The 21,704-nt window shown below is 38.9% G+C and overlaps 1 protein-coding gene across 1 annotated transcript in view; it reads right to left on the reverse strand.

Annotated features, from left to right (window-relative positions):
* cntfr (ciliary neurotrophic factor receptor) overlaps positions 1-21,704 on the reverse strand; it is a 230,162-nt gene that overhangs the window by 140,747 nt on the left and 67,711 nt on the right. Inside the window, exon 3 of the mRNA XM_085463326.1 lies at positions 2,772-2,841. Within this exon, the coding sequence (XP_085319452.1) occupies positions 2,772-2,841 (70 nt within the window). The remainder of the gene's footprint in view (positions 1-2,771; positions 2,842-21,704) is intronic.

Raw genomic sequence — 21,704 nt, forward strand, 5'->3', positions numbered from 1 at the left:
CTGCATGCTCTGGGTAAATTACTGAACCCCGAGTTGCTGTCCTTTGGGTCCATTGGAGTGTGCATTTGTGTGAACGTTAGACAGAAAGCACTTAAGTGTAGAAAAAAGTGCTTGTATAAATGGGTGAATGAGGCATGTTGTATAGAATGTTTTAAGTGTTCAAGTAAAGTAGAAAAGTGCCACGAAAGAACCTGTTTTATTGGGAGAATACCATTTCTATTGTCTGAGTTTCCTTTCAAGTGTTGTTTTCTTTTTTCAATAAATAGCTAAATGGCCAATTTATGTACTGTCCTCCACATCAGAGCAACTGTAATTACTTGAGGTGAGGACTTGTTGCTAAAAAAATGAATGCACCCTATGACCAGCCATTCTCTTTTGATTATTAAGTAAATAGCAGTAAATAGATTTATTGCACATTTCATTAAAAGAATACGCTTTGTTCCAGTATAAATAGGAGGCAAAACAGATTTTACGCATTTCTTTTATTTCTCCCTTGTGCACTTTGTTCGTGATTGAGAACACCAGCTGCTCTAAAATATCTCAAGATATTCTTTAGTCCCATCGTAACCACTTATGCTGATTATTGCTGAATTCATAATCACAATGATCACAATGTTCTGCTCTTTTTTAAATATATTTTAATGAATATTTGAATAAAATCGTAAAATACAGCCAACACATACTTGGCACAAAAGGATAATAACAGCTTCCCTAATTAATATTAGAGAGAGCTGATTAATCCCAAAGTGTTTTCTTTTTGTGGGTTAGATATAGTAGTCTTACAGCAGTCTTCCATTTAAGGCCATTTTCTCTCTTTACTTCTCAAGAGAGTTCTTGTTTGTTTCATCCCTCCTCATCTGTCTCTTAGTCTCATCGCGCGCCATCCTCTATCCTGTCTTCCAGACAAGAGCGACTTCTGTAAATGTGAAGCTTGTAACTATTTGATTGACTCAGTCTGTAGATGCTTTCTACCACTGTTTCTTATTGTCTTTGTTCAGCATGCGCTGCTGTCATTAATTAGGAAGTCTCAAATGGATTTCCTATACACTCCATGTCACACAAACATACTTACACACAAGTACACACAAACACAGTTTGAGCCTTCCTCTGCGTGTGCTTTTTGTGCAAACTGAGTCAGACCAAGCAAGTTCATTCCCTCTCCATCCCTTAATACTGACTACATATATATATATATGTGTGCGTGTGTGTGTGTGTCACAGTGCACGTATGTGCTTCACTCTCACTGCCAAGAAAGGCATACCCCAGGGAATCCTGTCAGTCAAACTTTCTGGCAATTTGTCAGAGCAACAAGGCACTTTGCAATACAACCAGATGTGTTTCTGTGTGTGTGTGTGTGTGTGTGTGTGTGTGTGTGTGTGTGTGTGTGTGTGTGTGTGTGTGTATGACATGTATTGAGATAGAATGTGGAGTGCAAATTTTGATATTACTCATCATCCTACCGCTTTTGTTACTTGGTTACGGATATGTGTTGTGATTCGTTTACACAGACCATATAGGCATTTGTGTGTTACACAGTATAAGATTGTCGAGCTATGGAGCACAAAAAACAGACAATCCACAAGCACTAGAGTGCTAACATACACCCACAAATGGACAGAAGTTTTTTTCTCCCCTAGGCAGAACTATTTGTTACTAATTTCTTCCTCTTTTCATGTGTGCTTTTCCTGTATGCCATTTGTTTTCACATATTCTGTAATTACTTTTCTTGCTGCCTTTGTCTTACTTTTGTTCAACTTTTTAGAACAACGCAAGAAATTTAAGTGGAAAAGCATGATTTCTAAAATACAGCCACATTTTCCACTGAAAAACATCCTTAAAACATATTAAGTGAAGAAGATAAGCAAGAAAACAAGCATTCACTGTTATTTTTCTCCATAGATCTCCTTGTGTTTGCTTTCTGTAGTTTTGATGTCTTCCTCTTACTTTTTTCTTCCTTCATTTTACCCTGAGAAGCTTCCATTTTTCTACTTCGCAGATTTATATATAAATCTGCCATGTCTGCTCTGCTTGTGTGTGTGTGTGTGTGTGTATATGTGTATGTGTGTGTATAAGAGACCCTCGTGACAGAGTGATGTGCGTCATTGACTTCCTTAGACTCTTTCTCTGGGTCATCTGAGTTAAACAGTCCAATCTCATTGGCTAATAAGGCAATGCCACTCTTCTCTAGAATTGAAGTGACTCGTTTACTTCCTTTAAACACACACACACACAAACATGTGCATGCACACACCCACCCACCCATTTAAACACATGGTCTAATTTACAGTCCTGAATCTTGGGTGAAGTCTCAAAAGAGCAGTCACTGCATTATCTACTTTCCAATTTCCCTTTCTCCCTCACAACTTCAGTGCACGAGTGCTCATGATCATCAGTTGAGCTGGCTACCTACTTTGTTGAACCAACATTTGTTTCTGAGTAAGCCTTAGCACCACATAGCACCACATAACATGGGGTAACAAGATGATTTGATAAGCTTTCTCTCAAAGGTTCATTTGTCTTAGACTGTTGCACCTTTGACCTCAGACCGAGTGGCCAAATGACACACAGCTCAAATCCATAAACATACTGCAATCTTTAAAACGACTTCATGAGCAGAGAAATAGAAACAATGCAGGGAGCCGAGGGTGTAGAAGACAGTAAAGTTAACAGGGAGAAGAAGAAAAACTGTCAAACTTTCTGAGCATAAAGGAGAGGCCTTGCAGCAGAACAGAAATGGAGGAGCAAATCGAGAAAAGGAAATGCATACTCACCATTGCGAGGATAGGCTACCACCACTGCAGCCAGAACTACACAGCACAACGATGTCACAAGGTTTGCCATCTGTAGACACATACACAGCAAAGTTATCAGTGCGTGCAAGAGCCAAAGAGCCGGGTAGTGAGTGTGTCCGCCTGTCGTCCTGATTGACTGACAGACCCATAGACGCCTACAATGTAAGAGATGTAAGAGATGGAGAGATAGCTGCTTCCTCTCTTCTCTCTGTCTCTCTCAGTGTCTATCTCCCTTCAGTATTGCTGTTGCTGAAGTGGTTTTGGGTTTTTTTTTTTTTTCGTGTCCTCCTGTTTCTTTCCCACTCCTTTATTTCCTTTCTTTACTCCTCTCATCTGCTGATATCATTTTCACTGTGTAACCTTACTCTCTTTTTCTTCATGTGCATCTCTCTCCTTCTGTCTCTCGTTGTGTTCATCAGTCTAATGGGTCCATCCTCTCTGGGATGGGCTATGGCCAGCAGCTCTTAAAGGTATAGCACACCATAAACAAACGCACAGCTCTCGTCTAAAACAACAATAATTCACGAGCACCCCTTCGTCTTACGTACTTTAGTTTTACCAGTTGAAAGTGAGGTGAGATGAAAGAGGTTTTAAGTTGCACACATCTTTTGCTTTCTAATACTTTCAATGCTTTGGTCTTTAAGTTTCATGCATTTTCTGTTCCCAAAATAACAGTCTCAGTGCTCTCTTAAAATAAATAGGTTTTGTTCATTCTTGCAAAAACATTGTAAAAATGACAAATTGTGGTTATAAAAGGGGAGTTATGGTTATTTTACAGCAGCTGGCTAAGGTAGCGAGCTCCTCTAAAAAGAACAATGTAGGATTTTAGGGGTAGTTGTGCAAGGTCTTTTTTGCAAACCACAGTGGTTTGATCAATCGAGTAGATCTCAGGCAATAAGTCATGTTGCCAGATTCAAGTATGGTTTTTCTTTCTGCTAGGTCAACTCAGGGGTTACGGTATGCATGGTGTCATTCTACAAGTACTATGAGTGACTCCCCTTTATAATGTCTACATTTGTTTTTACCAACTTATTTGCGAAGGTTCCATTATATGATCATTTGTCCGCTGATGAGATGCTAGTGCCCCCTCATCTGCAGAAAGTTGCAAGGTCAGAGGCCAGGGTCAGCTACAACAGAGCTACCCCGCAGCAGCTTCTACGAATGCACAATCTTGTACAAGAAAAGTTGAGCTTGGTGGAGCCTTGCCAACAATGGGGCTTGAACCTAGATCCTCCCATTAAAAAGTGGCCTCTCTCTTCACTCTCCATCTACTCTCCGGTGCCTGGGCTGTTTCTCTGTCTCCTTTCCTCTGTTATGTGAGGAGAAATACTTGGCTATCATACAGACAGGGGTTGTCTAAGGGTCCGCTTGCTGCTGAGACCTGTGGTGAGTAAGGTGTGTGTGTCTGCATGAGAAGAACACAGTAAGCACTCCAAATAGAGGCAGAGAAAGGAAAGTGAATTTCCTTGTTCTTTTGATGCGAGACTCCAGCTGTTAAAAACCTGTGTCATATCCCATTACATCTTCCTCTTTGTTTGGCTTCAGCTCTTCTTTCTTCCCTTTACTTGATTCTCTTTTCTGCTTCTTTACTTCAATCCCTTTTTTCCCTCTCCTAAATCACTCGGTCTTCTCTCTTTTCAGTATGCATCTCTTCTTCTCCCTCCTTATATCATACCCTTCACTTGTCTTGTCTCTCTTTGTTAGGGTTGAACATGAACACCACTACTCCATGTTTAAGCATCTCACAAACGGGAAAATACATCTGCAACTACTGCAGAGTTATTATCAAGAACATGGAAAAGCTTTTACAATCACACTAAAACAATCAGACACTGAAAACTCTAGGGAATGTTTTTTTATTTTCTTTTATGAATGACCAAACTAAAGCTGGGACACAAATAACTGAGTATTCAGACAACCATTCAATTTAGTAGGTAGCTATTTTCCCCTCTCTGTATGAAAAATGTATACCATGTTAGCTTGGGTGCCTGACATCAGTCCCAAAGAAGTAATCATCACGCTTCAGCTCAGCTGACAGTTGCTAATTTAGTGACATGGGGCTAGAAGTACTTGTTGTTCATAATGTTTTAGAACAAAAAAAAAAAGAAAAAGAGTGGATGACAAATCTATAGCTGAGTAGCATAGCTATGCAAGCAGAAATCTTACACTGCTCTGTGATTGGCAGAGAGCTGCAAGTATTAGCGCTCCGAATTAGATGTTTGCACAGGTGTTGTTGTTCTTGTGGTTTGTTACCTAGACAGAGGCTATGCACAGTGTGAGAGATAAAACCAATGATGCAGTTATAAATTCTGCTGCCACGCCCCGCATCACCCCCAACTCCTATTGCCCAGATGGCCCAAGCATATCCGTTGCTAACAAATATCCATAGTAACACAATAACTAGTGAAGACTGGTAGAAAACTGTATTTCGGACCACACTACTGAGAAATTAAGGGGAATAATATAAAATCACAATAAAAAGGACAAAATGTGATTTTTCTTGAAGGAAATATCAGATTTGCACTTACGGCAATCAATCCACTTATGTCTTTAAATACATGGAATTCAAAATGCATTTTTTTCCTTTACTTTGTTGCAATTTTTAATGATGTTCTTTTATATAGAAATATATTATATTGTGAAACAATTTTAATGGGACAACTCTCAAAGAGTATACCAACCCCTGTGGCAAAAATGCAAACAATGCACACTCAGTTTGCTATTTAGCCATCATCGTACCAGTTTTAATTGCTCCAACTACGTATTTTGGGGGATTTTCTTGTCTTTACACAGCTGAGCTGAGACTGCTTAAACGGTACAGTAAAAATGGAAGAAAGTCTGTATAGTTATTTTCATTTTAACTGTGATGGCTGCATGTTTGGTTTTAAGATTTTGACAACCTTCTGTTGAGTCACCTGTTGAATGCTGCGTTGCACTACAATTTTTTACTTAACAGTATCAACTTTGCATTTTTGGTTATGTACGTTTGTGCGTGTGTGTGTGTGTGTGTGTGTGTGTGTGTGTGTGTGTGTGTGTGCGTGCGTGCGTGCGCGCGCGCGCCAGCCAAAGATTAAAATAGTGACTGAAAGTTTGCATGCAAAGATATGATTGAGAGATTGTGTGTTTGTGCCCCTGCACTGGAGTTTCTGTTAGTATATATGAGTGATTGGCAGCTCATATGTATTTCATCTGAACAGATATTGAGGAGAATGACAGGGGGTGAAATTAAAATTGCATCCCCTGTCACATCATCACAATCCCTATCTCTGCTCTTCATTTTCTAAGTGCTGGTTTGCTCATCAAAATCCAAATGACGTTTGTGTGCCTGGGTGTTTGCATGCATTTAAGACTATGTGGGTTCAAATGCTCCAATATGTGTGTCTATGCTTGAAACCGTGGGGGTATTTAGCCCGTCTATCAGAAAACAATACAGTTTTGAAATCTGACAGCTTCAGATCGTTCACATAATGACAACCCACGGGCGGTTAGAGCTGCAATCACGCAAACTCGGTACAAACTCTCATGCCTTCATTTCTCCATTCCTACTTACCCTGACTCACCCATTTATACCCTCCGTTTTCCATTCTTATTCCATATTTATTTATTCATTTCTTATTGGAGGGGAAAGGGCTGAATAGGCGTGATTCTTTTGGCTGCTTAATTAAAATATATAATTCATCTGCGTCAAATGATTTTGCCTCTGCGCCTTTGTGGAGTCCGATTTGGGAACATTTGCATTTAAATTGGAAAGCCAGGAGGGAAATACACTAGGCAGGCTAGGTTTTTGTGTAAGTGGAGATAGAAGGCATCCTTCTGTTAAAGAAATACACATACATTATTAGTAGTATTAGTATTAGTATTTTTGTTACTCTGGTCCAAAAATGTCAGAATTCAAACTACTGTGGCTGGCCGAAAGCTACAGTAAGGCGTCTTGTAACTGAAATGGTCCTCTTAGAACTTTGTGATCCCTTCACAGCAGCATCTTCAGTCAGTAAGGCGTGCTTCTCCATGCCCATTAATTTGAATTCAAACTTAATAAACCAAACGCTGACTGAAGTATAGATGCTATATTGTTTTTTGTCTTTCAAAAATAAAGTGTCCAAATTCCTCCTGTCAGCAAGCTGTCAGAAATACCTTATTGCAAATGTGTCTGCTGTTCAATACAACAAAATTGAATCAAATTAAAAGAAAAAACAGCATCCCCCTGAGTAACATATAAGTCCTTTGTTTTATACCAAGGGAAAAGAGTAAAGCTATCAACCGTATAAGGAAACCTAACAAAAGATGACGGTTCCCTGCTGTCTGTAAATAGTTTGTTCTTCTTGGGTGATATCCACCATGTGGGAAAATGAGGCCCATTCACTTGACAACATAAACCCAAAACAAATGATTTAACTTTAAATGGTTATAGCTACCCATCTTTATTCAGTGATTCCTGCAGGGTATGTAGTGCATTGAGATTTATGGATCTACGGGCAGTTAAAGAATATATGATGCTGAGACAGTGGCACATTATCCAGCTGGGACCTAGCTAAAGGTCGGATGCTGAAACCAGCATGTCTGGCACCACAGAGCATGTTAAATGTCTATGAAATCATACCTTACCTTCCCTGCTGGCATTATATACTAACTCACAGTAACACAACTCACCATCTGGAGGAATAAGCTGCTCAGATAAACAGGAAAGGCTGTGTAATATAGAAGAAAGAGTGTACAAGACAGTCAGTCACACCACCCTTCTCTTGCAGCTAGAATATAAGGCTTGCAAGAGTACTAGTCTCTTTAAATCCAAGCAATTTAAAAAGATACATGCAACCATAATAAACTGTAAATGATGGCAGGAGATCCAGAAGGAGAATTTGACAATGACAAGGAGAAAGTTGAACATCTCCAGATAATTGGATATTCGTATAAAGTAAAACCTTGAAACTCTAAAGCAAGGCATCATATCCAGGAGGTACACTTGTACTTTAAAAGAATCCTTTCTTCAGAAATACAACCCTTGCTCTATCTGCCATTTAATGTATAATATGACTTACTTTTGATAATTTGTCCTACCTTGGAGCAACGATAGAAAAGCAGAGTTTTTATTTTATTATAGTTTTTTTTTCCTCCAAGGGGACATAGATAAAATTTGTGAATGATCTCTCCGGCTCAAAAATAAGGAAAGTATGTATATTAAAATATATATAAATATATATTTTCTGTTCCTTTAAAAATAAAAAAGCAGCCACATGGCATGTGAATCAATTTTGGGGCAGCAGGGTTTATGTTGCTAATTGGAATTTTCTCCAAAGGGTGACAAAAGTCAACAAATTGTTTTAAGCAACAATTAGTTGATAAAACCTCTCTACTCCCAAATTTGTGACTAGTGCACTGCAGGAAAAAGAAACTTCAATGAAAAAGCATAGCACCACCTGATGCTGTCTTTCTGTTTACAAAAAAATTACTGCAGTGTGTAGTTTTTTATTCTTATTTTTCTAATTTCAGAGCTCTCAGGTAGATAGATAGATAGATAGATAGATAGATAGATAGATAGATAGATAGATAGATAGATAGATAGATAGATAGATAGATAGATAGATAGATGGGGTGTAACAATACACAAAATTCAAGGTTCGGTCCGATACTTTGGTGTCACAGTTCGATATTTTTTCGATACAAAAAAACTGTTCATGCCTTTTTAATTTGTCATTTATTAAAATTATAAATATATATTTTAACTCAAAAGTACAGTTTTTAAATTTAATGTTGCTGAAACAAAAAAATAATGAAAGAAAAATCTGATCGAGAAATCACTCATCTTTGGAAAAGAGAATTATTACAGAGAAATGGCTCTTTCCAAAATAAAAACTATACTATACGCTTCTTCTGGGCTATATTCTCAGCAGCATATTAAACATATCAGGTCCCCATAAGGAGAATCATGTGCTAACGGCTGTCTAAATGACTCTGGTAACATTTGTAGCATGCGTGCTTGCTGTCGGAGTAAATGTGCAGTCATATTCGTTGTGTTCCCACTAGTGCTGTCAGTATTAATCTCGTTGAAATGACGTTAATGAGCTACCACGGATCGCCCCATGCGTGGGGCTGCACGGCGTCAACACGTTAACGAGCAAACTGCGCTAACGCACTAGTTCCCACTGAGCATTGCGTGGCACATCCGACATACTGTTTTACTTTTGTCCATGACGCGCTTACCTTCAGGGTCATACGTCACATGAAAACCAAAATAGTTCCAAATGCCAGATCTGAATGAGGGTGGGGGAGGTTCAATTTTCCATGTTGCAACAAGCACTTAACTTCTGTCTCGCTAGCTTGCCCTGCGCTCAGTGAATCTGCGTTCGACTACTCCGCCTAGGCTGCACTGTCCACTGAGTGCTCAACACAGGCAGCATCGTCAGAAGGAAAGTTGATAAAATAAATTAAAAATTTTGTATTGTTCGATACATATGCGTACCGAACCGAAACCACTGTATGAACGGTTCAATATCGATACGAGTATCGTTGCACCCCTAATAGATAGATAGATAGAGTTTCTTGCACATCACCTATTAGTGGCACACACTTACACTCAAACACAAAATCACACATAACCATCACCACTGTAGTTTTTAATTCCCTGCTCCCTATACAGTAATACAAGTTCTTCATTCCCATAATGCATTGCTTTGCTTGGCAACACTAATTCTCTCATCAATCATGCAGAGTTGCTGCAGATTATCTACAATCACTGGGTATGGCGGGGTGGGAGATGTTTATCCTGATAGTGTGTCTGCTGCCATTTTGGCTACAGTGTACACACATGCATACACACACAGTTGGCATTTGGTGCAAAGTGTTGATAGCTGGATGACTGTGACCTTTTTCACAGTCGCTCTGGCTATAATTGCTCACTAAAGATACCGTCAATCGTGTCTCAAGAGGTAGCAGGGGTTGAGCCCACAATCACACGCAAGCGCACGCATGCAGTTCCTTGTGCATGTGGATGACAGCATTTAGGTCTAAGTGATAAATTTAGCAATTGATCACATGTGACTGCTCTCAGCTGGCTGAGATTTAGAGGACCTGAACACGTCAGTTACTATGTATCATGTGTCCTGCTGGTGCTCCTGTTGTGGTGATCTCCCGTCACTAAGCTGGACTGTCTGATGTGAGTTAGTGTTTTAGAAACAGCCAAAAGCTGCACACTTACCAACACAGAGGCACGAGCTGCTGTTTTTAATCCTCAGAATATTATTTGTGAAATGTTATTAACAGCCGGAGATTAAACATTGAAGTCTAACTCATTAACAGAAAGGAAAAACAAAATTAAAAAAACCCAAACAGTCCAAACAAATCTAGAACTTGGATGCATGAATAGGACTCACCCTATTTATGTCAGGTAACAGATATTTGAGGTGTGTTATGCGTTTTGTATGCATGTGTATGTCTGTTTTTGCCTCCACCCAGCCATCTGGACCTCCTTGTGTGTGTACAAGTGGATTTTAGGTGGTTATAAGCTCTGAAAAAACACACAGTTACCTCCAGCCCTCTCACCTTTGAACTCTATAAGTGTATCAAAGCTAAGAAAACAGAGCACTATGTGTGTGTGTGCGTGTGTGTGTGCAGATGTGTGTCCCAGCTTTCTTAAATTCTATCAGGCTTCCGATAGTGGGTGTGTTCTCCCCTTTGCGAACTGGGAGCTTCCAGGAGCTGTGCAGCATGTGTAAGAGCGGTGTGTGTGTGTGTGTGTGTGTGTGTGTGTGTGTGTGTGTGTGTGTGTGTGTGTGTGTGTGACAAAGGGAGAGTGTTATGTATGGGCTGTGATGTTCTGAACAGAGGTGTTTTTACAGAGAGTTAATCAGAACCAGGGCTGAGGCCTTGCACAACTGGGTGAAAACCACACACACAGGAAATAAAAAGCAAAAGTCACTTTCTAATTGCTTGAATGACAGAACTGTAACTGGTCATTGCTGTTATGCCAAGCTGTTATATGATGCAACTTAGTGAACTCTAACAAAAGATGTGCAGATGTTTCAGCCAATATATATGTATGTGTGTGTGTATATATATATATATATATATATATATATACACACACACACATATACACATACACATTTAGATGGGGAAGATTTAGTCATGTAACTAAGAAAGTTTTTACAGGACTTTAGCAGTCCTCTGAAAAAGGGTAAGTAGCAGCCAGGTGCACTATTTTCAGTGAATTAGATTAACTAATCTTCAGCAAGTGTGACAACCTTTATAAAAGCAGAAGTTTTGACAGTTTGCTGGTCTGGAGCATTCAGGTAGTGTTAGCACAATCTTTCCAGGAAAGGATGCCCCAGCATATTCACCAAAAGGTCAGAGTACTCATAGTACTCATTGAAGCTGCCAAAAAAATCCAACGGCTACTTTTCAGACTCTACAGGACCTGATTTGCTTGTCAAATGTTAAAGTTTATGTCAGCGCAATTAAAAAAAAGACTGAACAAGCTTGACTTGTTTGTAAAGGTTGAGGGTTACCAACATAGGAACAGGGTTTAAGTTTGCAAAATTGCATCTGAACCCAGTCTTCTGAAACAATGTCCTTTAGACAGATGAGACCAAAGTGCCCACAATGCACATCATCACATTTGATGAAAAGCAAATGCAGCATATCAGGACAAATACCAACTGTCAAGCAAAATTGGAAAAAGTAAAGAATCAAGGTGTTGCAATGGTCGATCAAAGTCCAGACCTCGACCCAACTGAAAAGCTGTGGTAGCACCTTAAGATAGTCATATAAACAAATTCCCACAAACCTCAATGTACTGAAGCAATGTTGTAATGAAGACTGGACCAGTTCATCTACAATGATGTGAGAGACTGAAAAAGTCACACTGAAACAATTACTTAAAGTTGGTTCTACAATCTACTGGATACTTCACAGGAAACTCTTTATGTTTTTTTTTTACATGACTATATATCCAGGTCTGTCCTGGTTTATGTTGAAAGGGTGTGTGATTCCTTAACCTTCTGGGAAATGTGTCTTCAAAAACAGTCAAAGTGACATCTTCAAGAATAACCTTTACTAATGACGGGTCTCATTTACCAGTAGTGTGCACGGGTCTGTGCCTAAATCATGCATACGAATACTTCACACACATATATGTAATTCCGCAATAATAACTTTCTGACACTGTCCCACAGAAGTAAGTTTGTTTTTTTTCCCTTCATTGCAGTGAGTTTCTCATCTCAAATGCCATGCTACTTGTCTGCAATCAGCTTTCTTTTTGTTATATATTCGGTTAGCCTTTTTTCCTTTCATCTTTGATTCCAAACTTCTCTTTTGCTGCTTTTTTTCTTTTTTAATTAACTTCAGCATCCCAGTTATTTCAGCTGGAGCACAGATTATTTATTTATTTTTAAACTGTTGTCACTGCAATGAACACACTTCGGAAAGCTGCCCCTTCTCTGGATTCCTGCTTGGATGTCAGAAATTATTTTTTAAAGTTTCTCCAGTTTATGCAGGATTATTAAATGAAGCCCAGTAATCTTGTTTTAACAAAAATAAAAAAATAAAAAAATAAGATGATTTTGAGACAGTAATATGTATATTCAAATCTGTTTTCTACCTTTTTTTTTTTTCAAAAAAGCACATTATTCAATAATTTTTCAGAGATCAAGTAGCTATAGGCATTATTTACTATTCTTATTATTAATTACTCCTACAATAGAATTTTACTTACTTTTTAAAAAATGTATCAATCCCATTCATAATTACACAAAGCTACATATCATTACACATTTGCACCTATGTATTCAACTGTATTTGTTTCTTATGGATTTTTTATATTTTTAACAGTTCATCATCCTTATTGGCCCCAAGAAAAACTGTTGTAACATTTGTAACGACTAACTTAAATTCACCCGAAGCTTTGCTCTCATAAAGTCACACTCAACTTACTGATGCAGAGTTTAACCAGAAGTCTTTTGTGACATGTGAGTAATAATTTATAGATCACTCAAGAGTAGACATTCCTAAGGGTTAGTGTGATTGAAGGTTTTCCTCTTCCAAAGCCAGCTGATGTTATACAGGGAATAATTGCATAGGGAATAGGCAATAATTACACTGACCAGTATGCAGGCCAGTCTCTTTTAGGCACCCCTCCCTTCAGTAATGAAAATAAAGAATAGCAAAAATATTCAACATTTTCCATAAAGTCAGATAAGTTCATGGTCCAACTTTAGTCTGGGAAAATGTTTCTGCACCAATGGAGCCCAAAGATACCATAATGATAGAGGTTCAACAGAGTCTCAGTGGCTCATACTGCTGCCTCACAGTGAATGAAACCAAATTTTTTGGTACATTGCTGAAAGGGAATATTTTAAATGCCCATGAGAAAATATAGATTATTGTTATTTTTTGTAGCAAACATGTGTAGAGGGAGATATGAACGTGTAAACACTTTTTCCCCATAAACAGACATATACTTTTTCCCCATAAATGTCTGTTTATATTTATTCCCAAACTAGAAATTATTGATCTCTAGGACATGAGCTGTCTTTGTGGATAAAACGTTTGGAATGAGAATGAGTAAAACAAGTAACAGGGGAACAAGCCTGAAAACAAGACAGTAAGGAGAGAAAGGACAAATATTGAAAACTAGAAAAAAGAAGCCAGAGGAAGCCTGAAGACAAACACAAAATGTATTTCAGACCTGATGTGTGCTGACCGTGTGTGTCTCAGACTGTGTTTGAGAATGCAGGCCTGAGTGGAAACTAAAAACGTTATGTTTACTGGACGTATTTGCCAAGCCCTCTAAGTAAACCAATCAAGTACAGTACCACCATACATAGGGCTTGCACACACTCAAACACAAACATATACAGTAATGTACACATGCACTGCACAAAACTCTATCTGTTCAACTGTCCACTGGTCTGTACCACAGGAGTTTATTTGTAGAGTTCCTCTGGCCTTCATGTAGGTCTGGCTATCGGCTGAGTGGCCTTGCACAGTTGGCTGAAATATACAGTGCACATACAAAGACACACAATGCACAAAACCACTTGTGTCATGTTGATGCGTGATACACACACACACACACACACACACACACACACACACACACACACACACACACATGCTCTTCAAGTATGGTTGCTTAGAACCTCAGTAACCAGATAAACATACTAAATATATTGGAGCATTCACTTAAGTACAGTTAAGTGTCTGTTGCTGAAATCCTGAAATAGGCTTGTGTCTGTGTACACATGTGCACATACACAGCCAAGTTGTATTTCAGTTATACAAAAAAATACTCAGGAAAATTGTATTAGATGTTGTTTAACTTATCTGATTCTTTTAATATCTAAAAAAGTACTTCATGTATTCAGATGTGAACAGTTTATTATGATGTCCCACTAAGACCTGCCCAAAACCACAAATTTGATATCCATGAAAAGTACATAAACAAGAGAGCTACGAATCATGGAAATGAAGCAAATATGCAAGAAAGGTACTTACATATTATCCTTTCATACTCTAAAGCCTAGGAAACAGTGACTGCATGCTACACCTAAACCTGCTGAGCACACAGGACATCACATTACATCATAGTCATGCGTTTTGTTGCCCCGGGAAGACTCATCTACTACTGATCATCAGTTTTCTGGAGGTCTACACTTAGTCATCGCTGACTTTAACACTGATGTCATTACTGAAGCTCACCCTGTGTCTATGTGTGTATGCGTATGTGTGTCTCGTGGAGTGAGAAACTCATTAATCGTCTTAGTCAACTGTCTCTGTTCAGCACAAGCCCCATAGGCACACATCCTGTCAGCCACCCTCTTACTTTCTGCCTCTCCCACTGAGGCAATAATTCAACATTTTAACTCAAACTGTCTGTCTCTTTTTGTGTCAATTCACATCTCTCATTCCACCTATTTTCCTTTCCACCTGGTGCGTTTCTGTCATCCTTCCACCTTTGTTCTGTCGCTTGTGCCATTCATTATTCTTTCTAGTTTTCCATCTTCTCTTCCTCCATATGCTATCTCTCAATTTTCCGTTTAAAATAAACAAAAATACATTGGCTATAATTTAGTTTGGCTAAAATGTGTAAGGGCTGTCTACAGGGAGTGCAGAATTATTAGGCAAGTTGTATTTTTGAGGAATAATTTTATTATTGAACAACAACCATGTTCTCAATGAACCCAAAAAACTCATTAATATCAAAGCTGAATGTTTTTGGAAGTAGTTTGTAGTTTGTTTTTAGTTTTAGCTATTTTAGGGGGATATCTGTGTGTGCAGGTGACTATTACTGTGCATAATTATTAGGCAACTTAACAAAAAACAAATATATACCCATTTCAATCATTTATTTTTACCAGTGAAACCAATATAACATCTCTACATTCACAAATATACATTTCTGACATTCAAAAACAAAACAAAAACAAATCAGCGACCAATATAGCCACCTTTCTTTGCAAGGACACTCAAAAGCCTGCCATACATGGATTCTGTCAGTGTTTTGATCTGTTCACCATCAACATTGCGTGCAGCAGCAACCACAGCCTCCCAGACACTGTTCAGAGAGGTGTACTGTTTTCCCTCCTTGTAAATCTCACATTTGATGATGGACCACAGGTTCTCAATGGGGTTCAGATCAGGTGAACAAGGAGGCCATGTCATTAGTTTTTCTTCTTTTATACCCTTTCTTGCCAGCCACGCTGTGGAGTACTTGGACGCGTGTGATGGAGCATTGTCCTGCATGAAAATCATGTTTTTCTTGAAGGATGCAGACTTCTTCCTGTACCACTGCTTGAAGAAGGTGTCTTCCAGAAACTGGCAGTAGGACTGGGAGTTGAGCTTGACTCCATCCTCAGCCCCACAAGCTCATCTTTGATGATACCAGCCCAAACCAGTACTCCACCTCCACCTAGCTGAGTCGGACTGGAGCTCTCTGCCCTTTACCAATCCAGCCACGGGCCCATCCATCTGGCCCATCAAGACTCACTCTCATTTCATCAGTCCATAAAACCTTAGAAAAACCAGTCTTGAGATATTTCTTGGCCCAGTCTTGACGTTTCAGCTTGTGTGTCTTGTTCAGTGGTGGTCGTCTTTCAGCCTTTCTTACCTTGGCCATGTCTCTGTGTATTGCACACCTTGTGCTTTTGGGCACTCCAGTGATGTTGCAGCTCTGAAATATGGCCAAACTGGTGGCAAGTGGCATCTTGGCAGCTGCACGCTTGACTTTTCTCAGTTCATGGGCAGTTATTTGGCGCCTTGGTTTTTCCACATGCTTCTTGCGACCCTGTTGACTATTTTGAATGAAACGCTTGATTGTTTGATGATCACGCTTCAGAAGCTTTGAAATTTTGAGACTGCTGCATCCCTCTGCAAGATATCTCACTATTTTTGACTTTTCTGAGCCTGTCAAGTCCTTCTTTTGACCCGTTTTGCCAAAGGAAAGGACGTTGCCTAATAATTATGCACACCTGATATAGGGTGTTGATGTCATTAGACCACACCCCTTCTCATTACAGAGATGCACATCACCTAATATGCTTAATTGGTAGTAGGCTTTCGAGCCTATACAGCTTGGAGTAAGACAACATGCATGAAGAGGATGATGTGGACAAAATACTCATTTGCCTAATAATTCTGCACTCCCTGTAGTGTCTTGTGTTGTTTGGAATCTTCCTCATCTTCCTCTTTCTTCCTCCCTCTCTCCTTCCCTCCCGTAAATGCTGATGACAGCATTTTGTATTTTCACGAGGCAGCGAGCCCTCAACGTCCCCGAGGAATTGGTGTGACGATGATAGACCAATGAGTAAGCAGATCCAGTGACATCCTCTGAATGTAAATGTGCTTCATTGTATAATGCAATAGTGTTGATGAGCCAAAATATAGTAGATATTTGGCCACAGATTGTAGAAAATGGTAATTTGATAAATCAGATGTGGGTGGAAAACACAAATGCAACATCTCCACCCAGGACAAACTGCTTCATTCTTAAGCAAAGTAGTGACGTTCAATCTACTTCAGTGGAGCCGCCCTGTAGCCAGCAACATAAAGCTGTATTCAAGATGCAGTTCACACTTGTTAATGTGCATGGCGACATTGAATATAAATCAGGACGTTGTTGAACAAAACATACAGGTTCAGTCAACTTTACCCAAGCACTTTAAAATATATACTTTAATTTCCTTCAGCCTGAGGTGATTCTGGGTAATCATCTGCATTTTTATTATTGTTCAACTTAGCTCCATCTGCACAGCCCATGATGATAAGAAGTTTAAATGTGTGCATGTATAAATTTACTGTGACTGCTAGGTAGGTGGCTAGGTCATTTTGAATGAGTGTCAGGTTCATTAGTCTTGCACACAAAGAAGATTTGAATTTATAGAAAAATGGAATAAAGATAACAAACACAAAGCAGAATAAATCTCAAAAGTCAATAACATTAACATACAATCACCCCTCGTTTCTTTATATTTTGCTTCCAGGGTGTCACTTTCTTGCACCTTTAAGTGGTCCTCAGCAATAGCTCTTTCTACACTGACTGCGTTTTCAGTCATTTTCAGTCTTTGTACCTTTCTATAGTAATGTTTTTTTTCTGTTTTTCTGTTTGCATTGGAAAGTGAGTCTCCCTCTGTGTGCTAAGCCCCTTAACAATGAGCAACACCTAAATCCAGAGTGTGGTGTTTACACTTAACAAACTACGTAGAAATGAACCAATTTTAAATTGTACATTTTGTTACCTTAGTCACTAACAGAACGTCACCAACGCCATTAAAGAAGTAATAATAATATTGTTACTATTTCTTTAGCTGAGTCTTTGAAAATGTCAAAGATAACAGTTTGATAGACATGAAATAGTATTTTTCATGAGGAAGCGCTATTAGCATTAGCTATTAATATCTCTGCACTGTGTGTAGTGTGTTGTAAAAAAAAATTGAGGGAACTGGACAAGTGAAGAATAAAAGAAGAAACAAGCCTAAAAAATAAAGAATGTCCACAGCAGATGAAAAGCATCTGAAAGTCATGCCCTTAAGGCATATGAGAAGTCCAGCAAATACCTGACCCAGGACCTGAAAGATGTCTCTGGCATTTATAGAGGTTTTATACACTGCTCACCAGAAATAGTCTCAATGGAAGGGGAAGAAATGATTCTTATGGAAGGGAAACTGCGAGAGAAAAGACTGAGGTATGAGAAATTACACAAGAGCTGGACTGAAAATCTACCGTGCAATTCCATCTTAAAGTGTCAGATTATTAAATGCTTCATTTTTCAACATCACAATGATCTCAAACACACTGGTAGTGCACTATAAGTATATCTGGATAGAAAAACACACAACAGAACACTATTAGTCATGGACTGGCCTCCCCAGAGCCTGGACCAACGTATTATTGAAGCAATGTGGGATCATCTTGACAGGGAACAGAACAAAAAGCAGCCAATATCTAAAGAACTCTAAATGTCCTAAAAGGCTGGAGAAGTATGCACTAGTTAAAGAAATTATAAGAAAGAGTGCATAAGAGAGTTCAGGCTGTGTGGAAAAAAAGGTGGTCATACCAATTATTGAATTTTAATTTTGTTAGAATTGTACAAACTCTGTTTTTGTCTTAAATGCTCCCTTTCCATTTATGTTTGTATGTTTGAATAAATTGTACACCTATTTCCCATTTTCCTAACAAAATATAAAAAGATGAGAGGTGGCTAAAGACTTTCGCACAAGTGTCCACTACCATTAGGGGCAGATCTGATTGAAACTACATGAAGTATGTGTGTGTATCTTGATAAGCACCTGTGCAAACACTTGACTCGTGATTGTCTTGACAGAACTATTAGCATTCTCTTTCCATTTGCCCCCCTCCCCAACACATGTTGACACACCCCTACCACTTTGCTCCTGCCCTTTCATAGTTTATTAGCAAGGCAATCTGTTACACAGCTTTGGCTCTGGCTGATCCCTAAGCACACACCTTATGTCCACCCCAGCTGCATCTTAATGACATCCTGTGGGGAAATATCCCATCAAGGTTGTATTCACGCTCCTCAGAAACACATATATCCCAAACCATAGAACGATAAGAGGAAAAAGAAAGCCAAAAGGAAGTACTATTAAAGAAAAATGAAGACAGAGATGAAGTTGGACACAAAGAAGATGAGAGAAGGAACTGAAAAACAAAAACATGAAGAAAGTAGAAGGGTATGAACAATCTTTAAGACAACAGGAGCAAAAATAGTAGGAGAGAGAGGAACTGAATGAAAGAAAAACAGCACAATAGCAACTAAAGTAGAATAAGAATGACAGGAGAAATACATCTCCTTACTTTGGACTCCACGCATGATGGTAAGAGAAGAAATACACACAGATGTTGATACACACACTGTGGACGAAGCATATTCACTTGTGCACACACAAATAGTCAGCTACACGGCACATAGACGGATGCTTATGTGCAGTTTATATAACTGTGTTTGTCTTCCGATTATCAAGGACTCATTTAAGACTCTTATGCAACAGCACTTAGACATTCAACATTCAAAATCCAGTCTCCCATGTTGCTCAGCCAAATATCTAACCACCCAAGTCGAAAGAAGTCCCTAAACTGAGCTGACTAGAAGAATTAACTTTAAGCAGAAGATAATGAAATATACTTGAGACCAGAATATTAATCATGGCTGTGGTGTCGTGTATCTTTTTCGGTGTGAGTTTTAACGTGGGTGGATACTATTAGTATTAAAATGTCAAAACGAGAAATGAAATGAATTAAAAACAAACCAAAACATTTGTTTACCGTTGGTGTTATGGCATAATTGTTTATCTTTTTTTTTAATATCTAATAATATCAGAAGTAACCTACTGAAGAAAAATGCATTTTCAAGTCTGGGACTAAGCCAGAATTATAATATTCACTCTCATTAATAAGTACACAATGGATACATTTTAAGAGTCAAGTTGAAATTTAAAGTATTGATTCCTTTTGCATCCCAAGCCCAAGCTAGATTCCTGGATCACACAAGGCACAACAGTCCTCTTTCAAAGTACACCAGCTGGTCTCCTCAGTTCCAATGTTTACGCACTGTTGTTAAAAGAAGAGAGGTAAACATCGCCCTGTCCAAACATTTTGGGGACTTGTCGCCATCATCCAATGAAAGACCTCATGTCATTGGTTGCTGGCCCTGTCTGCCGTGTAGTCAGATCCTAATCCATAGCTATTCACGCCTCATACAAGGAGCTGTCTTCACCTGCTTGCTTTCTTTCCAAGATGGACTTGGAATATTGGTGCCTTTCACTCTTTCAGATTTTCATTTCCTTTGGTGTCATTGTGTTTGCAGTTATCGCTAGTTTAATCCACAACGACTTTTGTGTTAGCAAGTATATATCAGTTCTATTTGGTTTATATTCTTTGACTTAATACGTGAATACATTTCAACTTGGGGAAAATTGTTGCTGTTTTGTAATAGTCCTGAACCAGACAGGCATAACAATATGTCTTAGACTGGGCTTGTTTCTCTTTTTTGAAATAGGCCATTTGCTGCAATTTTTTTTTCTTGTACATGATGAAAAGCTACTTCCACAGACTGGAAAATTACCCAGGCTTGATAATCCATCACAATAAACAATATAAATGTGGGTTTCGGCTAATCTTAGTTCCTTGCTATTCAGTTGAGAAGCAGCTGAGTGATGTCTTTGTATATATCTCATTACAGCACAAGTTGATTCCAGTGCCCTGAATGGGCAACCAAAGCCAGAAGACTTGCATTTGAATGGATATTTGATGGAATAAAGTACATGAGACCCTTAATTTCCTTCTTGTCAGTCACCTACTCAGACGAAAATATTTTCCAGTAAATAATCCCTAAATGACACACTTATTCCTCGGTAGGTGGTGGTGGTGACAACAGTTGATTAAAACTTGGATTATTGCTTGACATTAAAACATATAAACCCATAATAACAAATGCAGCAAGGACTAAGGAACTGCGGTGGTGCTCTCAGTAAATCACAAAAGATCACAAACCTGCAAATTGGCCTTTAAAAAATGGGATGTAATAAACACAAACAGGATTTTGGTTCATGAAAGTTAAGTTACAAGGCAATTCTTTGCCAAAAGAATGGAAACATAAAAGGATGAATAATGACTGAACAAAAGTAATCTCACAGTATTGTTATCGGCACAATGGGATGACAAATGTTCACTGGTGTACAGCAAAGTGGCTGTAATGGTTTTTATTGTTCGGAGGTGGTTCAGAAAGAGGTGATGCAGAGATGGATGATAATCAAATGCTTTCAAGCTTCCATATGCATACATATAAATGAGTGGAGGAACACACTGCTTTTTGGCGCACCATTTTAGACTCTATTTTGACGCCCGTGTGAGATGACTGACAATTGCTGTCAGATTTCACTCCATTACTCACACGCACACTCAGGCACACACATATATATTGATTACTAAAGTCGGCAGCCTGTGGAGTGAAGCCAATGTTGAGTGGGCAAGTGAGGGAGGAGGGATACGCACATACAAATGAAGGGAATAGAAAGGCTGTGGAAGGCCAAATTTTAAGGCTCTGCCTCCCGTCGACAGGAAGGGCTCATACATGCACATCATGGTTAAACTTAAAGGCTATTCCACCTGCTTGCTCCTGCCTCAATCTATAAGGAAATTGAGGAGAGAAGAAAAAAGGAAAGGAGAGGAGGGGACTTAATCTATTAAACTTCTGCTTTAGCATGATTATTCTCCAGGGTCAAAGGATTGCTGTAAGAAAGCTAACACTCTGACTTTTGTGTTTCCTATTTTTAGGGGTCGCTATAGTAAGACTTGAAGCCTAATCTGCTGTTGCATTTAGCATAAGCGTCAGATGGCTAAAACTGTCAGCCTAATGTCAAAAATGTAAAATGAAGAGAGTGGAGGAGGGGGGCAAAGGAA

Source organism: Copadichromis virginalis, linkage group LG7 (genome assembly GCF_057382275.1).
Source record: "Copadichromis virginalis isolate Kocher_CV1m ecotype Utaka linkage group LG7, C_Virginalis_male_GT1.1, whole genome shotgun sequence".
Taxonomy (NCBI): domain Eukaryota; kingdom Metazoa; phylum Chordata; class Actinopteri; order Cichliformes; family Cichlidae; genus Copadichromis; species Copadichromis virginalis.